Here is a 26,256-nt window from a genome sequence, read left to right as displayed (position 1 = left end):
ATTGTATGTCCGAATTTTATCCTCGTTTAAACAAACAAAGAAATTTTTAACGTTTTAAGAAAAATCATAATAGCATTCGAATAACAATTCTCTTATATTTTTCCAAAAATTAAGAATTCTTTTGACGATAGAAAAAAAAGGATTGTGTTAAATCTGATCCTGTGTCATGGACGAACGAATCGTTGATAGATTATAAAAACTCACACTTGAAGGTAAAACACATAATTGAAAGATTAAATCGGATAATTCTCTTAATCAGATAAGGCGATAAATCAAGCTTAGAGTACAATCATCACTGTTCTACTATATTTGTTAAGTACATTCATTGCTTTAATCTATGTAGTAAAACGCAAAAGGAAAAGATATCGTGTCCTTTTTCTTACTAAGAAAAACGAATATTTGCACATTCATGGTTTTGTCACAAGGGAATGATGTGTCGTTTACAAATAACGTTGATATCTTACTTATCAGTCTTTGTATGGTACTATCTATATCTATATACTCACAATGAGTTTGCAAATGAAAATAAGGTATAATTTCTAAGATTCATTTTACTAATACAGAAATTGTTCAAAATACATGATGTTGCATACGACGACTCTCCTTGAATTAAATTACTATACACGGTTCTCAAATATTTTACATTGTTTATGTTTTACGTATTATTTATCTTCAATTTTTCTAACATCAAAATAATCTTCACTATCAATTGCAAAGGAAAATATTCAGAATCTTCTTTTCTTTACTTATCTTTTCCTTAGGATCATCCTCTTTCGACATTCATTTTTATAATGATTGCACACCTTGTATATACGATTCGTCCTTAATTCATTCTCATTGTAATTATTTCAACACCATGCTTTTAACGAAATGAAAATAGAACGTCGTTCGATTTTCCGGTATGCGTCGTTGCTTTAAAGCTCTCTGAAGGCTACAGGAAGATTCATCATCGATATACACGCTACGCGATAAATTGAGCCTTTCCTCGAACTGGAAAACAGAAAGCAAACGATTTTCGAGGTTCCTGCGGAAGTCGGAAGCATAATTTTGCCAATATCTCGCCATTATCTTGGATTATAACAAACATTGCTAATGTTCCTGAAATACTTCGTAATCTATGCCTGTGCTATTATTAATTTTATTTTATAAATTCCTGCTGTCACATAAAAATTGATTATGAGTTTCAGTGTACATAATGAGAATATATAAAAAATCAGGTACGATTTATGTCCAATTCATAAAAGAGATAATTTTCTCAATTCGTGATCTATTATAAGATATAGAATAACTATAGTTATACATTTAAAAAATTCACAATTAGCTACGAATTTTATTGAACATAGCGAAACCATAGAAAAAAATAAATATTGGAAAGAAACAACTACTTTTTACGATAGATTTCTCATTTAGGTTGGAACAAATGAATTTGTAGCTTCATAGAAAAGATAATGATCACGACGACTCGGGACGATTTCTCAATCGATTGTGTTCACGATTTCGCGACCGTGGCCTCGATTAAAATGGATCCAAGGTGCTCCATCAACGAAATGACCGATTCGAGACTCTCCCTCGTCGAGAACGTGCTTTTAAGACACACCTTGAATTAGCACAGAAGGTAATAAAAAATCGACGTTTCCCGGAATTTACATTTACTTAATCTGAAAATCAAGAAATTGGCTGTTCACGTGATGGAACGTAGAAAGTACTGAACGTTTCTGTCTATTCGATATACACGGTAATAAAGGAACGGTTGAATTGTTAATGGTGTAGCAATGTTGCTGTAAGTGGGGCAATTTTCATTCGCAAAATACATATACGGAAGATCGTCGTTAATGGAGCCAGATGTTTCAATGTTTACGGCGTCGTTGAAATCACGCAAAATAAAATACGTACATCCGGCATGAGAGGCGTGTGAACATTTTGAAAAACATGAGATACTTCTGAGTGACCAAGGACATGAAGATAATTTATACTATTATTTAGCAGTTGTTCATCTTGCAAGAAATTGACAAAGAAACCGATGCTACCGATCTTGTAAGAAATTTATTAAAAAAATTAGCATTCTCGATCTTACAAAGAATTAACACAACATGTACAAGATTTATTATAGCAAGGATTATTTTATACGAAAGTTTGTAACGTTGTTATAAATTTTAATCTTCTTTTATTAAAATAAAAGATTAAATTTTCAACATCGAAAGATGAACAACGATGGTGCAGGATCTGCAAGGTTCACATCATCTACTTGTATATCTTTTGAAGTTCCCTATGTAAAGATAATGTTTGCAGCGATTAATTTATTTTCATCAATATTGCAAGGTATTAAATTAAATGGAAAATTTGAAATTTTTAAGTGATTCTGATACAACGATTTTAATAATGCACGCTAGTAAAACTGTGTTATTGTTGTGAACCCTTAACCCTTTCACTACAAGGGTCATATATACCTGCAAGTATCGAATAATAATTTCCTAACACACATACAGCACGTGTATTCATTTTTTATAAGGTAGACTCATATTTTTTTCCCTTTATGTGCACTATACTATGATTGACACACTTAGATCTTCACGCTAGTAATTTTTTCATGTTATTTAAAGACACTTTTAACTCAGGGTATTTTTAGAATTTTGAAATTATTGAATTCGTTATCCAGGGTTATGTCTAAAAATATTTTCTTTCTACAAACTGAAGTTTAAGTTTAACATTTTGATTTTACACCTGGAAGGTCATGTTATTAAGAATAACACCAACTCAAGAGAGGGCGCGATTTCTTTGACTACTATTTATTACGAAGACTGTTACAAAATCTTTGTAGGAATATAGCAGATTTTAGAAAATTGTATATTTGAAATTACTTAAGAAGACTGCGTATACATGTTTGAATAATTGCTGAAGATCCTACAAGAGTAATAGCAAAAGGACAACACATTCTATACCAATGTTGTGATCTTCCATTATTACGGAAAATTGTAGAAAATTAGACTTAAATTATCGAAATATATTTTTGTCAAGGTGCAAAACTGCAGATTAACAACCTGGTTCTATCGTTAGTGCAAGATATGCTAAAACAACATCAGCATTCTTCAGTGAACCTCAAACTTATCTTGTTTAATGAATCATCATGATTGGACACATGATTTATCTTGATGGCGTGAATACAAAGACATTATAGTCGTGTAATAAAGTGGCGACTATGGGCAACGAACTTTCGCGGAAAATGGGATGAACTGTATTTTTCAAATGGTTTAGTTATTGAATATTCTTATAAGTGACTTTGCTATTTCTAGTAAACGAGTTTGTAGACATGGAAAGGTTACGAGGCCGTTTCCATCGATGATATTATTGATAGCAGCTGTCTATATAAAGATAGACAGTGTTTCCTTCGTAATGAGTAGAGAAGAATTCCATTGACCGACAGGAAATCGATATTTACATTTCGATCAATATGGATATACATATAATAAATAATATGGTGTGAGATCGCTTAAAAGAAGACAGAAATATCAATCTATAGAATTACGAATGTAATTGTAAATATTATATTGTAATAAAACAATATTATGTAATGAATAGAATAATTAATTGAACGAACAACAAATTGTTCAAATTGTAGGAATATTTTAGTGGAATTATATAATCATGTGAAGTTAAAAACACCCGGAGAAAACTAATATCAAATATGAATATACAAACGCAGTACGTATTACTATGCAAATAGTACCGGTATTAAAATATTGATTTTTTTTTTTTAACAAATATGCATTTATTCATTGAATGAAATATTCGTGTAACAAAGATTGATATTTAAAAAATCTGTATTTAGTAAATGAGAAAGTATGTTTTTTGAAGTATCTTATCAATATATCAGTAGATAAAATATGTAATCGTACGTAAAATGTAGAAACAGAAACAGTGCAATTCCATTTCCTTCCTTATCGACTCATGATGCATATACAAATTATGAAATATTGATAAGTAAGGATTTTTTTCACCGAGATGATGCATAGATCACATACGTATTGGCATGCAACATAGCAGCTTGTTGCTAAATAGTTAAAATAGCATTATGACACGCAAAAATGATGTTGATTTTGTACAGAATTACATTCGTAACATTGCATGAATAAAATACTATGTTTATTAGCATCCTGGCAAAAATAAGTAGAAAATACTTCTCTGAATGAACAAACAACATATTGCAATATTGCAACAGTGCACTATTAAAGTTGAATATTTTGCAATACTTTGATATTCTATATTTAAATATTTCACAACACCAAGCGAACTGATACAGAATTTCGTCAAATTTACCACATTAAAGTAATAGAGTAAATCAAACGAGAAACATTGATCTAAAAATATTTTTCAAACAATCATACCTTTCTTTCTGTTGCATTTGCTTCAGCATGATATCCGCAAGTGGATCAGCTGGTGGCCTTTCTCCGAGGAGTCTTTGTCTATCTAAATCACCCTGCATTTGTGCAAACGCGTGTTCACCAATGTTAACGGATGTTTCTAATTGCGCAGATAGTTCTATACTTTCATCGCCTATAATAAACAGAAGATTTCAATAAATAACTGCACTAATATACACATTTTTAGTATTGATTTATATTATTACCATGCAAAGCATGTTGAGGATTGTCGATGATTCTAATTTGTCGATCAGGAAGTAAAGGTTCACCATCCATCCCACCTATATCGTTTGGTAACTGCCAACACGCATTATCTTGCTCTGCTAAATTTCTTGGGAAATAAAGAGGAAGAAGAACTTCGTATATTCCAAGATCACACGGTTCCAACACAAATATAATACATGTTATAGAATCACCATATTGCTCCAGAAATCTCCTTATTGTTCCTATTACAAGGGAATGTATGGATTTATACTCATTAAACTTAGAAATTTATACTAATTTACATAATTCATACTTACTAAGTGCAATATGTGCTCCCGCATCAGGAGGATAATTTCTTCGCACAGTATTAATTACCGGTAGCGCAATCGTACGTAAACCAAGCTCTCGTGCCTTTTGTAAAACATTTCTGCAAGAAACGTTAAGTACTATTTTATGCTATTTATCTATATATAATAAATACATTTGCTTTAAATGGATAAAATTTACCTATAGCAGCAGTGCAACGTATTTTGAGCTGCTGTTTGGTATTTCACGTTGTATACTGGTCCAACAGTATGAATAATAAAACGTGCAGGTAACCCATGGGCTTGTGTTACTCTTACTTCACCTGTTTTGCATTCTGTAAACATAGTTATTCATATTGTATGTTTACAAGCAATCTAATTATTTCTTATTTTACAAACTATGTACCTTTGATTTCATTGAATATTTCCATCTTAAGTGCCGAACCAGCCCGAGCAAATATTCTTTGGCACATAGGACTGTTATCATCCATTGTTTCATTGGTAGAATTTACCACTGCATCTACTTGTAAAACAGAAATATCTCCAGCCCTGAAATACAATATTGTTTATAATCCTTCATAGACAAATTAAATTTATTCTTCATACTGATTACAACTTTACCATAGCGCAAGTTTGTTGTTAAGTGCTGGTTGACATGGAAAAGGACTGATAGTATGATGCGTAGGTTCTCCAATGGAACTGGAGTAATCAGTGAATCGGTGCTGGACAGGGAAGTCGGACCATTTTTTCAATGCGCCCGTCTCCACCATATCCGGGGCAACACCCAAGGGTTCCATGAGCCTCATTCAGCTGAAACAAACAAATTTATCATTAAAATCAACGAATCGCTTGTATTGACCTTAGTCTAACCTCATTCTTCTGTCAACTAAAGCTAAAAATAATCCGATGTAAATTCCTCATGTGTTGCTCGAGACATTTATAAATCCCTCCATCTCCTATTCTACCATTCTTCCACATCATTCATTCACGAATATCGAATTCTTTTTGTTATACTCCTCCGCAAAATGTCACGCTGCCGACCAAAGAGCATGCGCAGTGTGGCGCTTGAGCTGACGCGAAATTCAAATCGCATCGAACGCCACGTGTTCTATCGTTCAATGAAATAAGACACAAAATAAGATACTGACACACATCGAGGGAAATAACAAAATTAGATAACACGGGGAAATTGTATAGATATATACGCAGGAATACAATATAGGGGAAGACTTTATCGAATTTAATAGGGTCATAAAACGCTATAGGGAGGCAAGGTCGGGAAAGTTACCCCAAGCCGAAGATGAAATAGTTGCTGACGCGCGGACCATCTCCGATATCGTGGAAACCTAAAAATAAACAGTGCTATCGATGAAAATCTGGGGCACACCCCGGGCTAACGGGAGCAGCGGGCGTCCAAGGACGTAACCCCGATTGGGAGTTTCGAAAAACAACTTAATTCGTGGAGGACCCGTGTCGTCCTGTGCGCATGCAATCACGTGCTGCGCGTTAAAGCCCGTCTGTGTGAGATCTCCCTCCACGGAAACGATGAAACGTGCGTCCGTGTTGGACACAGAATGTAGGCTTCCCTAATGGCAAGGAGACAGAAGCTGGCGCCGTCTGTCCTGCTGCGGAACTTATATCCCGACAACCCCATAAAGAACAGGATCATCGACCTCTTTGCGTTACTAGGTCCCTGCTATCCTTTTTAACCGTTTCGTAACCATGGACGAGATATCTCAGGACACAATATTGTTTGTACAATGCCACGGACGACATAGTAGAAGTTACTAAACCTCTACTAAACAGAACAAAACAGAACATACCAAACAAAATTTTATAATAAATGTCGATACATCAGAGATAAACACTAACAATACAATATAATACAAGAACAATAATCCTAAAAATTTCAATTAGAGCATCATGTAATTACATATATGTACCTTCTAGTTATTAATTTATAGTGGAATTCCTGTTTGCTTTCAAGATAATTAAATATAAAAATTACAAAGGTACTATTTCAGACTAAAACAGAAGAAGATGGTATACGTGTAATTAAATTAGAAAGAGTTTAAAACTGTTAAACTGTGACAATTAGTTACTTTCATTCTAAACATTTTTATCACATTAGTATCAGTGATCTAGTCTGGGATATACACTAGATCTTAATAATTTTGTAAAATTATAGTGCCTTTTTCTTATTTTATAAATCAACTATCTCTCCATCCATTGTAAATGTCAGAAACGAATATTTCTAATAGCAAGCAAAAACTTATTCCATTTATTTTATCATTTAACGACTAATTTATTCAACCACCTCAGGTGGCTCCTAGCTCTAGAGATGAGCAAGAGTAAGAATTACGTTGATTAACCTAATCTATTATATTCTCAACAAATTTCAGTTTTTGCTTTGGAGCAAAAGTTAGTTAATAAAATATTTATTGTTCAATTAGAAAAGAACTTTTGAATTCTAATATTTTTGAAGAAAGCACAGAGGGAAAGAGAAAGTAACTTTTTATGAGAGACAAACAGTTTCTAGCGTATATCAATGTAATTCATTTTTTAGGTATAACATATTGCTAAATGTTGGAAACAGGGAGGATCTGAAATGCGTATTCAGAATGCGTCATTTGCGAAGATCCACTTCCCATTGATCGGACCCTACTCTTCTTCCATCAAATTCCTGAAAACTCCTCTCTATCGCGCAAGAAACTCTAGATATTATTTGCATAAAACCATTTGTCAATTTGTTTTAGAGAAACTATCGATGAAAATGGAGACGGTGTAGGAAGAAGAAAATGGAACTATGAAAACGTGACATTCCATCCATAATTTTTGCTAGTTCGTGTCAACAGAGACGCGAGAAACCGCAAATTGTTCGCCGGTAGAAAATTCTTATCAGTGGAACATTGGAGTAGCTGGAGTAACATTGCACAATGGAATAAATTAGCATTTTTATGGCAGCGCCGTGTACGAACGGTTAAAACCTTGACGAATGTAGAGCAAGATGCTTCATCGATCGTATAAATGAATTCTGATGTTTACCCTGCAAAGTTCTTGGTACGAGTGCGCGCGTTAAGAACACATCCGGTTTAATCGATTTTAAAGGGAAACATTGTCTGCCAAGATCGAACTAAAGCTACGTGGGGGGTCATGGCCACGTATTCTAGATATTCGCCAGCGATAACATGCAATTTCAATATTTCTTCTCATAAGAAAATTAACCCATGTAGTTCTACATCGAACCTCATTGGATATTCTTTTTCATCAATGTTGATACGATCACTGAATCTTTGATTTCTAATATTGTTCTTATTTCGATTAACAATAAGAGCTAATAGTGTGTGAAGAAATGCTTTAGCATAAAATTAAAACTTTTTAATCACCTAGAAGATATGAAAATAAATCCAAATTATAAAGTTTCTACGACTATAGTGTTGAACACGTGCCAATTGAGAACAGTCACAAGAAACATAAAAAATTGTACTGATAAAAAAAATCTTCTTTTTAATAAATACCGATGTTTATCCCAGCAGTTTCGTTACTTTATTACTCCCATTATTATTTCACGATCGTCGGTTGCACTTGCCAAGAGCGAGAACTTTGAAACGCATACGGCTCCGGAATGGCACCTGTATAATAGATGAGTGTTGTGACATTCTATTTTGTCCAAAGTTTTTAATTAAATTTAATCTCGTTGGGGCGAGCGAAAGGTTAGTCACGTCAACGTGCAGCATCTTTAATTAAATCAAACTATCAAACATGCTGTGCACGTATCGTACATACATTGGATTTCAAAACCTAAGTCGGTTGGCAGATACAAGAAATTCTATTCCAATTCTAAAATAGTTGGAAACAATTTTTAGAATGATAGAAACGCAGAGGTGCGGTAGTGACGCTTTTGAAAGATCACTTCAACCTCGACTTACCACGAAAGGGTTAATGTTTCAATCTATTCCAAGCACAAAGGCAAACGCCGACGAGCTAATCGGCCGTAAAGGGCCCTCCACTTTTACCACCATCATCCTTGAACATGCATTCGAAATCGAGCCTCATACTCCACCTCCAAAGAACTCTTTCCACCTTATCTCTCGTCCTTATTCCCAACAAACTTCCAGCCCATCAATCATTCAAAGGAAACTTCCAAGATAAGTGAAGAGAAAGGAAGAGACAGCTCGAGATTTCATTTGCTTTCCACTCGTATATACTACATGCAACTATCGCAAAGTTTTCGTATGCTTGAATTTCTTTTTTCCACAATTTCCAGTTCGATATAGAGCGATCGAACTTTGAAATGTGTCGTGTACTCGGCTGCCTAGAAGAATTCCCATTTCTCCGAGGGAAAACTTCCTTTTGTCCCTTCTTTCCCCTCGGGGACCACTATTTCTACAGTTTCGACTATCCTGGAGGGAAGATAAAGATATCTTCTGCTATGACCTAGATTAAACGATTACCAATAAAGATTTTTTTTCTTTTTCTACCTCTCAGAAGCTCACCTATGACGTTTCGTGTGATCTTTATTGCCCCCTTATAATTGCAATTCCATGATGCAAGTGGTTGTTAGCAGCTTGCGTGACTGTGCTTTTTACGGCTAAACTCGATACGTTTGCTGCTGCTTAACGCTGCCGGAAATCTCGATTTCTGTGATATTTGGCTTAAGTCGAGATCTTATCACGTTTCTTCCTTAATCTTTGTGATTACAATAATCTGTGTATTTCGTTAATTGTCTTTTTATCAATATTTAATTGGAGACTATTCGTCGTTAAGGAAGATCTAATTTTTATTTCATTATTATAACCTATGTTGTCTGGTAAAAAATGTTCAGAAATAAATATCCAACGTTTGTAGTATATTTTTAATTGTAAAAAACTTTAAGAAACAAAAATTCAGTGTTCGAAGATTTTCAATTGTTAAAGATCTAGCAAACAAGTACGCAACTTCAGATAAGATAATTATATTGGATTAACCTTTATAATGTAGTGATCTAGAAATAAAATCGCCAACTAATCTGAGATTTATTAACATGTGTGGCAATGGGTCTCCACATAAAGGTTAATCTATATATTTATAATAATCTTTCTATTTTATTAACGAACATCTTATAAATCACTGAGTTTAATATACATTTCACTCAATCGCGACAAATCTAATTTATGAACATTTGTTGGAAATATGATACGGTTAGTCGTGTGTTTAATTAGAGTAAGATATCGTGTCAGATTGGAAATAACATAGATTTCTTGCGTCCACGCAAGACAAGCACTGAACAAGTTGTTCTTCGATTTAATAATTTTATTCTCTCGGGCTGAGTTTCCATTGCACGTGAAACGGGGTAAAACGAATCCACTGTTTCGAATAATTCCGGAAAAATTAATTAACCTCGAAGATAGATTTTCCTCTAGGTCTTAACTGCATCAGCTCAAACGAGTTACTGGAAATTGCCACTACTCAACGAGGTACCCAGGACAGTATACCTGTCGAAGAATCGATCGGAAACAATAAACGCAAATTAAGTTCGAAAAACACTCAAACCATACTTTCCGTCTCAAATACTCTCGATTTTCTCCATTCTATAATTGTGTTCACTTTAAGCGAACCACTCTACAGAATTTATTAAAAAAATTCTCTTCTGCAACACGGTTTGATTTAGTTTTTCAAGTATCGATCGAATTATTTGCCTAATTAATGAATTAAATCACATGAATTAAATCGCGCGAACTGTGACGCAATTCATTTTTTCAAAAACATGGGTCTTTTGATATTAAAATTATTAGAATGAAAATCTAATAAATGAAATGAAAATTAAATCACAATTTTATTCCTTTTTTTTTTTGTAAAATATATGAGACCCTTTTTCTTCGTTTTCATCTCTTTGATGCAAGTTCTATACTTTAATCATCAGTACAGGACGCGTCTACCGTGCAGGCAAATATTGTTAGATACTTTACTAAATATACAGCATATTCCGGAGAAGTTTGTTTAAATTTCATTATAATATTATATAAAAGTAAACGAAGAAATTAATCTTTAAACAAATACACGAATAAGACAGTATTCTCATTAAAAGTTTCTAGGAATATTGAGAAATGTAATTTGAAACTATAAAATCCGGTACAAAATACTATAAACAAACGTTCCTTTCTGATAAAAATACTTGCACCAAACAATCTCGACTATGCAAGAATCGGTCTGATTAAATTCGTCGGATTAACGCCTTCCAACTCATCGAAAGCGAGTTTTCATTTCTTCAAAATCCAAATACAATCGCAATCGAATTTAATTAAATTTAACGAACTGATACCATTAACACCGTGGCTTTTATCTATTTCTCGATTAGGTACGGCTGCTTCGAACGAATTCTGCGTTGTATCAATCCCTCGCTCTACTTTGCTAAAACATGGTTTTCTTCGATCGAAAATATGGAAAAATAAATTCAACCGGACGAATTAACGTTCGAAGTTGTTCTGACTGTTCCCGTGCCGCTGGGCGATCACGATTACGCCGGGTCGTAATTGGCCCTGTTTCCTAGCGAGTCAAAAGGGAAACCAACCACGAAAGCCACCCCAAGGCTCGAACGAGAGAGTGTACGACTTTCATTCGCCGCGTGTCGCCAGGGCCGTGCTTTCAGACGAGCTTTGTTTCCCATCCGCCGTCGACCACCCGGAGACCCACAGCCGCCTTTCTATTAAACAACAAACGACCTAACACACACGGCTCACCGGTCAATCGATGTTCCACATTCGAAGCAAGGTGAACATTTGCGAGCTACTTCGTGTCTCGCTTCTCACCCCGCGGGGCTTCTCGTTCAAAATGCCTCGCCAACCAGAGAGGAAACCGAATGCATCCCTCCACCCGCCCCAGGCCAAACAGACTGATCATTCTGATCATTCGATCAGTATATCGATGCCATACTTGCAAAGGAATTTTGGTAGTTAGTGCAGAAATAGAAAGAATTTTTCGGAATTATTGAGATGGTAAAAGTTTGAATGGCAGTCATAATAAAGTTCAATGGTAAATTAAATGTCTAAGGTAAGAAATGCTGATGTTTAAGTTTGCCTTATGTTAAATAAATAAAAGTGTATCTATTGAAATAATGATTGGGGTTCGATGTTAATTCGAGCATTCAAGGTATGTAGAGCACGGTGAAGTTTAGATTAAAAGGTTAAGCTTGATACTAGAATTATACTGATCAAAATCGAACGCTACGTTGTAATTCAGCTATTTATCAACGCTGGTGTGTTATAGTCACTTAATAAAATTAGTTTTAGCAAAATAAGGCTTTAAAAGTAGGCCTCCAATAGCGAAGTAATAGAATATTTTGCTAGGAAGTGTTTGACCTAGACTATTAAATAAATTGTAAAACATGAAAGATTCTTTGATTTTGTAAAAAGTGTACTACAATATAACTTTATATATAGAAACGTGAAGTGCCATATTTTCTCTGCTAAAAGAATTTATTAATTGTGGTATCGTGCGCCAAAATTTAATCGCACCTCTAAATCAGCAAGCGAATAAACATGAGCATCGAAACGCCGGGATAACGAGAAATCGCGAATGCATGTTTATCCCAATTCCATCCGGCACGATATGCATACTCGTTCCCATTAATATTCCCCGATGAACGCGCGCTCAACAAATCTGTCCGTGCCTCCACCTGTACAGATTTACATACGTAAACACGCGGTTTTCATCGTCGAAACAAATTCCTTGAATAACATAATTGCTCCTGTCTATGTGCCTAATCACGTAAATGTTTCATTCCTACGAAGAATCATAATCTTTTGGTTTTTCCTTACACTATGTGCTTTCTCATTACATGACTATGCTTTTTTATGAAAATGTAGATGAAATCATTTATTCATGATGCTAAAGAGAATTTTTATTCAAATATTTTATTCGGGGTAATACACGTTAGATCAGAATTGCGAATCGTTGGAAAAATTATAAGACGAGTATTTTTTAACTCTGATTTTTCGAATTTATATATCTCAAGTTTTATATTTTCCTCAAATTGAAAAAAAGAGCTATTTAATATTTTGAAAGATATCATTTGGCCAGAAATAGCCCAAAAAAAGCGGCGTTTGAAAGGTAATTTGCTAAATCAGTTGATTAGAGGGTCGACAAAAGGAATTACAAAGAATGCCTTGACTAAATAATTTATGCTGCTGAATATCATTGGAGATGTCGTCAACTATTAATAAACCACGTCGACTAACGATAGTACGAAGAATCCAAAGAATAACGAATGCATCATTAATAACTCACAATGAAATACGTAGATAACGAAAACATTGATGTTCCCTATTAAACTGTGTGTATCTCCTTTACAATTAATTCAATCTAATTCCAACACTAACACAAAGAATTTCAAATAACACAGATAGATAGATTAAAAATTCCTGTTACTTATAATCACGAAATAATTTACCATCACTGTGGCGAGTCATTGAAGTCGTTCGAGGTAATTCATTATGACGAGGTATAAAAATACCCATGAGCTCGATAAATGTTAGATAAAGAAAAAGAATAATAGACTCATGGGTAATTTCCACAATTAGAGTACAATGAATTACGTATAAGGAATATTTTTTTTTAGATATTTTCCCATTTTTATAGATTCACATATTTTCGATATTTTGGCCTGGGAGTCGCGATAGATCGAAATATATATCACCATAACATTTAATCCTTGCAATATTATACTATGTTTGTCCACTTTTTCTCTGACGATGTTATCAACGCCATTCACGCTGTTATTTATTTGTTAGTGCATAAAATCTATTGCATTTAAAATTTATTCTGAAAAATTTATTAAAATAAATTTATTAATTTAATAAAACATGGGTCACCGATGACTACCGTAGAATTCAACGTGTTAACGACTTAACAAAACGAAGAAAGAATAGCACGATTGAATGCGTAGTCGTAACAGGCTACGATTAAACGTGACAGCACGGTGACCCATTGGTTACTCGCGAAAGGGGTGATGGAATGTGTTAACCGTGGCAGACGAATGCACCGAAGAAGCCTTTTCGATATTACGCCGTTCTGTAACGCGGGGCTTCCAAACAAATCCTTTATGACCGCCTGTTCCCGCCGATGAAGCTGAAAACAGCTGGCTCGGAAAAAAAAATATCAAGGGAAAAGAGGATCTCCAGATTCCGCTCCACTCGACCCATTAATTGCGTTATGGAGAATTGGCTGAAGTAATATCGCCAAGTTCTCTTAGTTGACCCAATGAATCGAGGAAAGTGTAGATCGAAATATGAAATTTATTAGGCCTGTTGAAAGTATAAAGTTTGTTGTGTCTTTGAAAGAAACAATGGATTTTTTCAAGTATCGTTGTATAGTGTATTGTTGTATTGGGATGAATAGTTATATTATCAGAATTAAGTTACTGAGATGGTTGTTGTGGACTGCGAAATTTATAATGCAGATCATAATTACATAAGGTAATTAACCGCTTGAGATATACATTGTCGATAAGTATTCATGAATGTATGAAATTCTCTCATGAATAATTAAGCTTAAGGCTCAAGGTATATATTATTCTTCTCAGAGAAGTGAGAAATAATTATTCTTTTCTGATTTTCATTAATTTGTTCCTTGAGAAGTTAAGTAATTAAATGAATCTGAAATACAATGATTACGAAAAATATTATGAACATACTCTTATTTTTCAGTGGACCGTCTTTTCGTCCGGTTCTGCATTTCTTGACCTAATTAATCTTCTACAAGCTCTCCATGTTCTCAACTAATTAATTAATATGTAAATACTATAACGAGTACAATGGTGTACAAGTACTTTTTGCAGCCGCTGTATAGCGAATATTTAATAAACAAGATAGAAATATATGTATCAAAAAGCGTATACGTGTACGTTAAACAGGTGGAAAAGGCTAGCCATAAATATAATTATTAATTTCAGTCTAAAGTTACTTCGAAAGAGTTTCATATATAAAAATCATAATTTTCAAGAAATTTTTCGCTATATTGGAAGTCAGGATCCCATTACTAGACAATCTTTGATAGATAAAAAGATTATAAGATCTTAGTACTTCTAGTTGTTTGCTCTAATTTCAAATCCATATGAATTTTAATGCTGATGTATTTTAATCTTGCTTTTCATTTCTAATGAATCAACATTCGCGTTTTAATGAATATTAACCTTTTTCCAATGTACCTAGACCTGTTAACATTTTTATATTCTTTTTAATCCAATTGAAGTTTCGACCGTTCGCAAGGAGATGCGATCTCGGAGAAACGCGCCAACAGGAATCGTAAATTCCCATTACGATTCGAATAATTACGCCACGAATCGATCGACCCCCTATTTCGATTAAGATAATGGTGATAGACTGAATATAATGCTGATATTAACAGGTTAATATGTACGACCTGAGACTCGTTTCGTGTTGACGACTATGATGATGTATCTTCTGTCGATTGACTGTCTTCGACTTGGCGATTCTGCTGACTTGACTTCTGACTCTTGTTCCTCTTGTGTTTTAACTGTTACTGGTGAGCTTTGACTGTTACTCGAATGTTACTGTTTGTGACAAGTCTAGAGATCAATCTAGAGATCTAGCATAGAGTCTAGAGTCTAGAGATCAAGCATAGAGAGAAGTCTAGAGCACAAGTGAATGCTCTGTAGTTGTGAGAACAAGTTAAGTTCGTTTTTGTGTGATTACGGAAGAAAGTTCGGAGTGGCTGTCTTTGTTGTATGAAGAAAGCGGATTCGTTGCTCATACTTTTCGTTAGGAAAGTAAGGGTGACGATCCGTGTTGCCCATTGGTTATGACCAACGTTAGGAATGAAGATAGGAGGAAGGAGCCTCCTATCAACGTGGCTCATGGGAGACTTTTCTGTTAGACAATCTCCGTAATTTGTAAGAACGTGCAATAAACCTAAGGACTGTTCTAAGGATCAGCCATAAACCGAAAATACTTGCAGGATTAAAGGTTCCTGCAAGCTAATAAGATTCAGTTTACGGTGGGGCCTTAGGTTCATTGAGGGTCTGTATAATGGTGCTTGGGCCTTGACGGTCAGACAATGAAGGACGTCGCACGGACCATCTCACGCGACGTAACACCAATGATGCGTCCATTTTAGTTTCTCTCTTGATATGACGGAAGTATCAAATTTCGTATTGAGGTTGTTTTTCTCTAAATTGCAAGATAACAAAAGCGAGCCTACATTGTCGTTCTTTTGTCGTGGCGTATATATCCAGTACTACGTACATCTTGAACGAAAATCGAGACGTGTTGGCATGTTCTTTCGCGAGCCAAAGCAAAGAGCTCTTGACACAGTCCTTTCGCGCGTCTTTTGTCGAGAGTGGAACGCCTTATCTGTTCCGCGTCTTAGATTGTTAGACGCGATTCCAATGAATCTGCGATTGATAATTTGATATAACAAAGAAACGAGGATATTATAGCTTCCACGATATATAACGCTAAAAATCGGTGAAAAAGTCGAGCGAAGTTTATATGATATACACACGTACATTCTGGGAACATACGAAGGGGTGAATAGGGGGATAGCTGAGAAGATGGAGATTTTAAGTTACAGCGTGAAAAAGACTACAGGAAATACGGTATATACTATCGAACGTGTATAGTTCACGTATATCGTGTTGTATTTTCACATCGGTAACTTTCTAGTTCAATATCGCGGCATACTTGAAGCTGCTGTTACTCTCCCATTTTTGATATATACCCTTAGGGGAATACTAGAAATTCTTTAGATTTCTATTTAGATAGGTCGTTTTTATTTCAGGGAATCTCGCAGTTTTCTTATTGTGTTTCTTTCTATGGAGATTCTTTCTTATGTATTTATGTTTGTCATTTTTAATTATATTTCGCCTTGCGCTGTTTTCTTTCTGTAGTTAGAATTTTATCTTGGCGTCTTCGCTTCAGTTTTTCTTATTGCCCGAACCCATCTCTGTTTGGTTTCATTAACTTATGTTTCTCATTGTTGGTATTCCTTATTTTAGTGTTCGAGTCGACTATTCTTTAATAAAATAAGTACATTCAACAGGAAACTTCTTATTAGCTGTAAGTACTAGACTCTGTGTATGCAATATGCACTAGTCTAGTGTAACTGGTGTAATATCCCGTGTTTCTAATATTAACGAAATAATTAATAAACTAACAAATGAATCATGATGAATGATAAATCACTCAGACATCAAAGTCAACAGAATCTATCTCTGGAACGTAGCAATCTATGAACACGTTGCACTATGAACATGTTGACCCAATTAATTATCGAAACGACGTTCTAGTTCGTGCTAACACGTTTCACGAGCTACCAGCAGCTCGTCAAAGTCGGTACAAGCAAAACAGAAATTCTGCAGTTCGAATTTGAACAAGATAAATTCAACGACAGACTGAGATATCAGAAATTCAATCCACGCACCATTTTCCTCTAATGAAACATTTCAAAGTAACTTTTATTTGAAACTTCTCCTAAAACACTTTTCACAACGCAACTTGTTTGCACCTTACAAGTCTTGTAGGTCTTGAAAACTCCTTTAACTTCAATCTCACTGTTCGACTAATTTTACAAAATAAAATTGACTGAATTTGAAAAGAAAACAAGTTCACTTTCTCTTCAACAAATACTTACGCCGTTCGATTTCACCTTTACGGACGATGGAAATTTCCTGAAACTAGTCAAAAGGTGACAAGCGGCGATATCGACGTCGGCTTATCTGACGAGAGGAGCGACGGTACGCGACGGTTAACGATCGTTGATCGCTTGATTCCATGTCGTTTGCACCGCGATAAAAGGAGAGATCACCGTTTTCTTCGTCACGTTTCACCGATACGTGGACGAGGGAAAGAAGGTGTAGTACGCGTGGTTTTATTGGCCCCAACGGGGAAATTGTTCTCGACGAATGGAGCCCCGCTTTCCAGGTCACCGTTTTCCATGCCGTGGAATAAGCAGCCGTGGAATTTGCATAGAGGAAAAATCCCGTGGGACAGCTTCATCCAGCAGTGGCATTAATCGTCGGTGAAATTAACAGTTACGAGAGAAACCGAAGGCGAGAGAAAACACCGTTTTTAATTGATCCTCCGGCTAAGATACGTCGATCGAAAGAGAAATTGCGGGGAAACGAATCGTCGCAGATAAAAATATCCCTCCAATTTTTTTCCTTCCTTTCTTCTTGTTCTTTTTTCGATGGTAATTAACGCGCTTGCACGAAAAGGTCGACGATTGTAAAGGAATTATCACGGTTACGTTCGCGTGGGCAAGCACACGTGGGATCTACTGCGTTTCGTTTCACGTAATTCGTGAAGTCGAAAAGACTTGCGAATATTCGATGGTATACACATTTTTGGAAAATTCCCGGTTTTTAATATTTTAATAATATCTCTTATAATAATAATATATAATAATATCTCATTCGTGGAAAAGATCCAGATGTTACACGTCTTTTACACGTCTTACAGGTTTAAAATCGATGGAGTGGATCCTATTCCATGATTTTTGTATCTACAACAAATCAATTGTTTTATCTACGAGGTTTTCCATTGATGATATAAAATGATTATAATTTGGTTTAAAATCGATGAAAGTGAACTTTATTCCACGTAGTTAGCATTAGTTTGATCATTTTTAGTGTATAACCTTGAAAAGGCCTTATGATCGTGAAGATCTTGCTGATATATGATACTTCAAAAAAAAAAAGTTGTTCAAATTGTGTCGCTTTTATAGCAAAATTACGACATCTTCTGTAAAATACCCACGTTTCCAACGATTCTAAAGTAATCGTTTCGTCTCGAATAATGGTACAATCGATCAGAAAATTCGCCCGGAGCTATTCGAGCAGCGATCCGAGCAACGATCATGCTTCGACAAATCGCTGATGAGTCAGTGAGCAACATGGAACGAGGATCTGATCTCGAGATTGCGCTAGCAGTTGCCAGATCGATCATTGATTAAATATTAGCTAACTCCATGGCGTTATCAATGTGCAAACGATGTGTCAACGAATGGTTTCTAGCATCGATAACATTCTTTCTATACAACCATCCAACATCTCGATGATTTCTCCAGCCCTGTTTGTTGGTTGTTCGACAGAGTCACGCGAAGATATGAAAGATCTTGCTCATTTTTCTTAGATCACGTTTGATTGTTTCTTGTGTAAACTTTCGTTTGACACGCAATCGAAATGCTGTTTCAACTGCAAATGATTCGAGAATGAATATCGTGCGATGATGAATTTATCAGAAATCAATTAGATAAACTGGACTATTGAAAAATTTCTTGATTTTGGTGAAAGGTATAAGTAACACGAGAATTATTTAACCAGTTAAAACGGCTAATATCAGACTTTTTATCTTTGTAATAAATTGACGTTACGATCGAGTAAAAGATCGAATCATCAAACGACTCTCATAATTTGTGGTTGAAGTCACACTTGCAATTAATTTGATAGAAGATTAAGATTATTTATATAGAAGGGTAATTTCGAGAAGTCTAAAACTGGCACACAATGAACATATAGCGTCGATTTCCCAGTACGATCAATTCTATCACGTGTTAGAATATTGTATAACAGGATCTTTTAAAGCGATTATCTACTCGTAACAGGACCGAGCGCTAACGAACGCAAACAAATTTTTATTAGTAAAATAGTCGAGCGAAAGATGAAAGAAATATGAATATTTCAATATAAATATTACAAATTATATTCGAACGATAAATATAGCAGCAAATATCTTTCTTTTTGCATTAATTTGCTTGACCATTACTTACGGATGACGGCATATAATAATATACAGTGTTTCATACAAGTAGGCCAGACCAAAGCTTAAAAATAACAAAAGATAAAAAAGAAAAGTTTCATGTTGTAAGACGGCAACGAATAGCGTACCACCTGTGATTCGTACGTTTGTTTTTAAAGTAGAGACGTTTCGAATATCTGAAAGTCGCCCCTCTTTTTTTAAGTCAAACTACACTCAAAATAATTAAAGGATCGCTACCACGAAGAATTCTATTACAGCAATAGGGCAAATAGAAATTCTCTAGGATCCACAGGTTGACTAGAATTTATTGATTCGCTATTCATATGACACTGTGGCAAACAGACTGCTGGTATTTATACATTCATGGGAAATCTTAAGATGCAGAAATGCACAGAGCGCATATAATATGCAAAACTATATGAAATATTCAAGGTAAAATACTTCTTGTAATTTTTAATAATTTCTTCTTTCAGTTGCATTAAAAAATACAAATTTATATTTTCAAAAATACAAGGATACGCGATCTAGTGATAAAAATTGACTTTAATATAATAATTCAAAAAACGTACACACGTAGAGAATGGACGTAAAAATCAAAGTGATGCGGAGAACAATTTTATAATTATTTTCAGCAGTATAGATAGTTTACTTTTCTATTTTTTATATCCTTTCGTATACATGAAATATTATTTATCTATTATTTTTAAATGGTATAAATACTTCTAAAACATTTCGATGTTCAAAATACATGGGAAAACCGGTAAAAATATTTGCATCGTCTAATTCTGATAAATAATCTCGTTGGAAATCGGTCGGACATCAGTTTTGAGCTAGGTAAACGAATCCGTGGAATAAATGCGTATAATACTTAGGAATGTATTGGTTTCTCCTCGTCTTGTGAGCAACTGGGATTTTCAAAGTGGAGTCGTATCGCGCGAAGTGTAGGGAATATAATAGGATTACACGCGGGATTCAGATAAAACTTTTGATAAGATTATACCATCGAACGACACTTTGCACGGTGCACATTTTCAAACTCGTTTTGTCGCGACACAGTTATTTACTAATCTTTTTGAAATATTTTCTTACGACTTTGAACTGGTAAGAATATAATTAAAATAAATTAGAATTATCGCGAACTGACCACGAGTCATTTGTGTATTCTTGTTAATCTTGGAATTAGTCTAAGAAAATTTCAATTTTTTTCATTCACGATTTGTGCATTTATTTATTTTCTTTTAATTATTTTAATACGAAACTCTGAAGTTATTATAAATTAGTTATTGCAAGAAATGTTTACAGTTATTGTAGAAATATCATAATATTCTTATTAACTATCATGTCTTAATTTTATATAAAATCTATCTACCATCAATGATTAGTAGCATTATAAAAATCATCGTACCATTTTTCACTCATGAAAGTTCTGTTTTCGTGTTCCCTTAATCTTTGAAGCAGCCTAAAACAATCGCTGCTATCCACTCGCAACTGTCCCATTTTGATAATTTATACCTTGCGATCTAACATTACAAAAAAATTATAGTTCTCCTCGGACAGATTTATCTTCCAGTTCATAACTCACGCTTTACGACTCGTTGCTACGAAACATTACAATTCCAACTCATAATTTATCCTTTCGCGATTCCAATCGCACAAAAGGATTACAATTATTTCCCATTCATCATTGTCTTCTCACTTCGTAATTTATATTTCACGATTCGATACTATAACGCCTGAGAAAGGTACAAATTTTCCGAAACGAAAACCGATCGCGACACAATTACGGAATATTCGGTAACATTGATAATTAAGTGTCGATAGAGCTTACAGCTCGAACGAACGAATATTGTCGAGGAACGCGAAACGAGCCATCGTGTTCGATTCAGTTCCTTCGCGATCCACCGCAGAAACTGCGACTCGAAGCTACTTAACGTCGTCGTAAATTATTTTCGACCTTTCGTCGGGACGTACCAATAGTCGAGATGCTATATAAGAATAATGGTTCTCGCGCGTGACGCAATCGTTTGAATATTCTCGATTATGTCTTTTAATGCAGCCAGACGGTCCAATTTGCATGGTCTCCTTTCCTCGTAAAGGAGCCAGCAAAATGCTGTGCTAAAAATTCCCAGAATTCGCTACCTTTTACTATCCATTCGTAGCAAGCGACGAAACGAGTACAATTAATGAAAGAGATTCAATGATGTCGTAAAATCGGCCAGTAGTTGAAACTGATACGCTTGAAGGGTTGAAATAAGTAATTTAACCCTTTGATAGCGGTAAAGTATTGAATTGAATAATCTAACTCCTTTGACAGCAATGAAACAAAGAATGAAGAATTCAAATTTGGTAAGTAACTATTTCTGTATTTAAGATTTCTTTCGTTTCTGGCATCAATCGAAAAAAATATGTATTTTTAACTTTTTGTCAGGAATGAATGTTAATAATCCCAATAATAATCGATAACGAAGTTAGACGTAATAAAATTTCTAATAGAAAGATATATTGTCTCTGGGTGGAAACAATGAAATTTCAGTAGCAGCGAGAACGTCAAATGTTAAAATTTACTGAAAGTTGTTCATGGAACATATGTGGTAATGAAGGATTTGTGCAATGTAATATTCAAAGAGCCTTCGTATGACGTGTATGAGCCTAGATACGTACAGATACATCAATAGATGTTGCCACACAATGTTTCAGTTTACGAACTCACTATGTCGGTTCTATCAATACCAAGGGCATGAATGGTATTCTCCGTCGAATATTATTATACACATAGCACAAATATCTCACAAAATCTTCGTTATCTGTGTCAAGATTGCTCACAGCAGTTTGGAGTATTGAAATTTCGCACCAGTTCAAATTGGAAAATTTCTAAAAGAATCTTACTCACGTGCAAATAGGATAGACAGAAACAACGTTGTGTCGATGCTTCCACTCAGAATAACCATATACATATATATAAAACGTACTAGAATGTTTCGGGGACAGTTTTTAATCGCGAGGAGAAGCGAGGCGACGATGAAGCGTCTTCGTGGAGTATCGACCTTTCCAACCGATATATCTGCACGTGTGTGTTACGCATAAAATGCAATGTTTAGACACATCGCCTTCTTAAACATATTTCAGACGCCATCGAATATCGAATATGTTGAAATTTTTTTCCTTGAGTGTTATCTTTCCGTATTTAGATTTCTTGAAAATATAGTAGTTGCATAAAACTTGCAATTTTAATGTGTGGTATTGGCTTGTCAAGTTCAGATCTCAAAATAACCACATTTTATGATATATGTGCATTAAGCTAGCATTACTTTATCACGGGACTGCGAATAATTATGCACATACATATTTTTATTACCGCAACTAGAGAATATTTTACCTTGCGTATATTTTATATTTTTGCATATTACACGCATTCATTTACGTTATTCATTTCCAGAATTAAGCGTCAAAACATCGTGCTATAATCGCTATAACATTTAATGGATAAAACAAATTTCTGCCTCCATTCCTTCAGTTGTCTTCATAAAATAATTAATTTACATAAATATTCATTTATCTCTGTATCTAAGCAAAGCCAAAGTTTTATCTCATTTCTTGCGCTGTACGTAAGATGTACACATCTTAAGATTGGCGATCGAAACAAGCGAGCAACGACAATGACTACACGTGACGTAAGTATTCGATATCCGTGCACACGGGTCATTGAAAATGCCGTTACCGCGAGGTTACGTCACTGGTGGAACTCCCACTTGTACAGATTTCTAGTATATTCAATGGCTCATGAAAATATTTCGACACTTACCACAAAAAATTTTTGTACATGTACATATAGCCTTTATTGTATATGTTACGTAGAACATTTTGAAATTTCATTAGTATTGCAGCAAGGCACGATTACCATAATTAGTTAAATTTGAAACGAAACTAAAACTGTATACTAAAAATGTAAGATATTTATTGTAAAAATGTATTTATTAAAAAATTAGTATAGAGCATGAATAACAATCTTGAATAATCTTAAATATTCTTAAATATTATTTATTATTAATTTATTAAATATTATTAAATATTATTTAATATTAAACAATCTTAAATATTAATAATCCTTGTATAATACATGTTAAAGATGATCTTACTGAATATTGATGCTTATTAATACAATAGATAATCTACTGTCTAAACACTTTAATTATTTCTGCGAATTATATGCTTGCATTAAGTGTCTTGCAGTTACTATGTACATTTTAGGATTTGTTTCATACTTTATCAACGTAACCATGATAGTCTAGTCTCATTATAGTGTTAATTATATTTCAAAACGTCTCGTGCAACACATATACATGTACATTCATAAAAAGTTTGTACAAGCGTTGAAATACTCTCGCGAGTTAGCGTACGTTTGGAACGCAAAATCGAGCGGAAAGAACCGCACAACGACGCGTTCTTCTCGTTAATTCGCGCGACTCTCCTTGGGAAAACATTCAGGGATTACCGTCTGGTATTTCTTGCCAATAACAACTTCTGATTCCCATGCAAACAACCAGCTACACGAACGACTGAATAAGATTTGTTGTTTCGAATTTAGAATACGTTGGTCATAATAAGGAAAGGAGTAAGAAAAATAAAAAAAGCAAGAAGCGTTCTCGCGAATCTTAATCGTGAACGATATCCAACGAGCTAATTAACAAATGATTCATTCCTGATTGCGCGACAGTCAAGAGAAAACAATATAATTGAGACACATATGTGCGTCAAGATCATACTTCGCGTTTCTTGAGTTTATTTGTTCTGAACTTCGTTGACGCGTTCTTTGCAACCTGGATTGTCAATGATTCATGATCAAAGTATGGACAGTTACGTAAATTTATATTTTATACGAATAGAATTGAGAAAATATAATTTAATTAGAGACTTATGTTTTTACAGCTTTAAATTTTCCATAAATGCACAAACATCTGCAGTCTACTTATCGCTTATCTTGAAATCTAATGGAATCTCAATTATTTAGGTTTCGATACTAATAGATTTCTAATACATTTTTAATAGCTTCGTAATTAGATCACGTTAATCTACATATTTTCTTTCGCAGGATTGTAGCAAAAATAGAAAATCCACAAAAATCGACTTATACATTTCTCTATGGTCTTTCATTCAATGATAATTTCAACAAAGATTCTATAGAATTTCGTCCGTTGCTAAAGTTTCATTGATTAAACGATTCGTACATATTGCTAGGAAACTGTATAACAAATTTTTTAAAAAATAATAATACATGACGCCTTTTATATCATCACGTATATCTTTCTTAAAACTTATTTTATTACATTTAAATATTAATAAACATCTGTGTCTGGTTTTGAAATGATAATTTTTCTGCTCTTTGCACTTTGCATGTTGCTACGCAGCATTGCTCGAGAAACTGTAGAAAAACGTATTGCAATCATGAGAAGGTAGACGTAGAGAACTGTGTTTATCTCGCCACGAAACCTGTGAACTATTCAACGCGTGTACGACATGAATCAGCCAGAGGAAATGTAGGAATCGTTTTGTTTTATTAGATTAACAGTACAGTGAACTGCGTCACAGTAGCACAATGAAACACTGTTCCTTTCCACAGAACACGTGTTTAACGATACTAAACTTTTGGCGCAAGTTTCTATATTTGAACAATACGCGGGTAATTCGAAGTATTTTAGAGGAATGTAAGCATATTGAGCTTCAGATCTTAGCGCAAAGGCTCACGTTATATAAGTTATTTATCCAATTTTGATACCTCACTATCTGAATTGCATAACATTCTTTTTTTTAAAATAAAGATATATTGTATTTATCATTTACTTATCATTTTACCATTTACTTAAATGCAAGTATATTAAATTTAGTAAATTTTTATACGACTGTAAAAATTCGACGCTATGAAAATGAAATAAGAAATCTATTAAAAAATCCTGCATTAAAAGATAATGATACATGCAAACATTTGTTAGAAAATTAACGATACTAGACATTTTTTTCTGGAACGCAGAAGAATAATTGATATAATTGCTGCAGTTTAATGTAATCATGAGAAACAAACGTCAGCACTATCGCTTTTAGTTGTTAAATGGATGATTAACGTAATGGTACGTATATTGTCCAACTACAATCTATTTCGCTATAAAAAATTTCAAAAGAGGAAGTCATCGGATTCTTATGAATTTAAATTTTTAACATTCTATTATACTTAAATACTTCTTTTCTCTGCAGTATCTTCTTAGTATAAAACTTCAAAAGCTGAGGTGAACAAATAGCAAGGTTTCAGCGAAAAATATTATCCCGGGCATGAGGCAAGTTACATGGACCAGTTCGCGTGAAAAATTCACACATAGAGTCGCTCGAGTTTTGAACAATTTTCCATTCCGAGAACGAACGGGTTGCACGGCACCGGTCACCTGAAAAATTCAAGCGTCTAGCTTCCCCTATGTATCGTGTGCGAATCCGTATGAAAAACGCGAGAGTAATGCACAGAAAGTGGCATCATGACGCCAAACGAAAATATCTGAAGAAAGATCTACGAAATTCGATTTACTTGCTAAT

General features: G+C 34.4%; 1 protein-coding gene across 3 annotated transcripts in view; it reads right to left on the bottom strand.

Moving 5' to 3' along the window:
• LOC100648973 (protein GDAP2 homolog) overlaps positions 1-26,256 on the bottom strand; it is a 69,247-nt gene that overhangs the window by 26,044 nt on the left and 16,947 nt on the right. Inside the window, exons 1-7 of one of the 3 annotated variants that reach the window (XM_048405378.1) lie at positions 21,086-21,562; positions 5,549-5,737; positions 5,334-5,476; positions 5,130-5,262; positions 4,940-5,049; positions 4,625-4,864; positions 4,383-4,551 (exon numbers count right to left, since the gene is read on the bottom strand). In XM_048405378.1, coding sequence (XP_048261335.1) covers positions 4,383-4,551; positions 4,625-4,864; positions 4,940-5,049; positions 5,130-5,262; positions 5,334-5,476; positions 5,549-5,733 — 980 coding nt within the window. In that variant the 5' untranslated portion in view covers positions 5,734-5,737; positions 21,086-21,562. Of the gene's footprint in view, positions 1-4,382; positions 4,552-4,624; positions 4,865-4,939; positions 5,050-5,129; positions 5,263-5,333; positions 5,477-5,548; positions 5,738-5,797; positions 5,952-21,085; positions 21,563-26,256 lie in introns of those variants that run through there. The other 2 variants (XM_012308198.3, XM_003395089.4) reach the window with 2 other exon arrangements.

The sequence above is a fragment of the Bombus terrestris genome, chromosome 4 (assembly GCF_910591885.1).
Source record: "Bombus terrestris chromosome 4, iyBomTerr1.2, whole genome shotgun sequence".
Taxonomy (NCBI): domain Eukaryota; kingdom Metazoa; phylum Arthropoda; class Insecta; order Hymenoptera; family Apidae; genus Bombus; species Bombus terrestris.
This window is presented reverse-complemented; position numbering and strand designations above follow the sequence as displayed.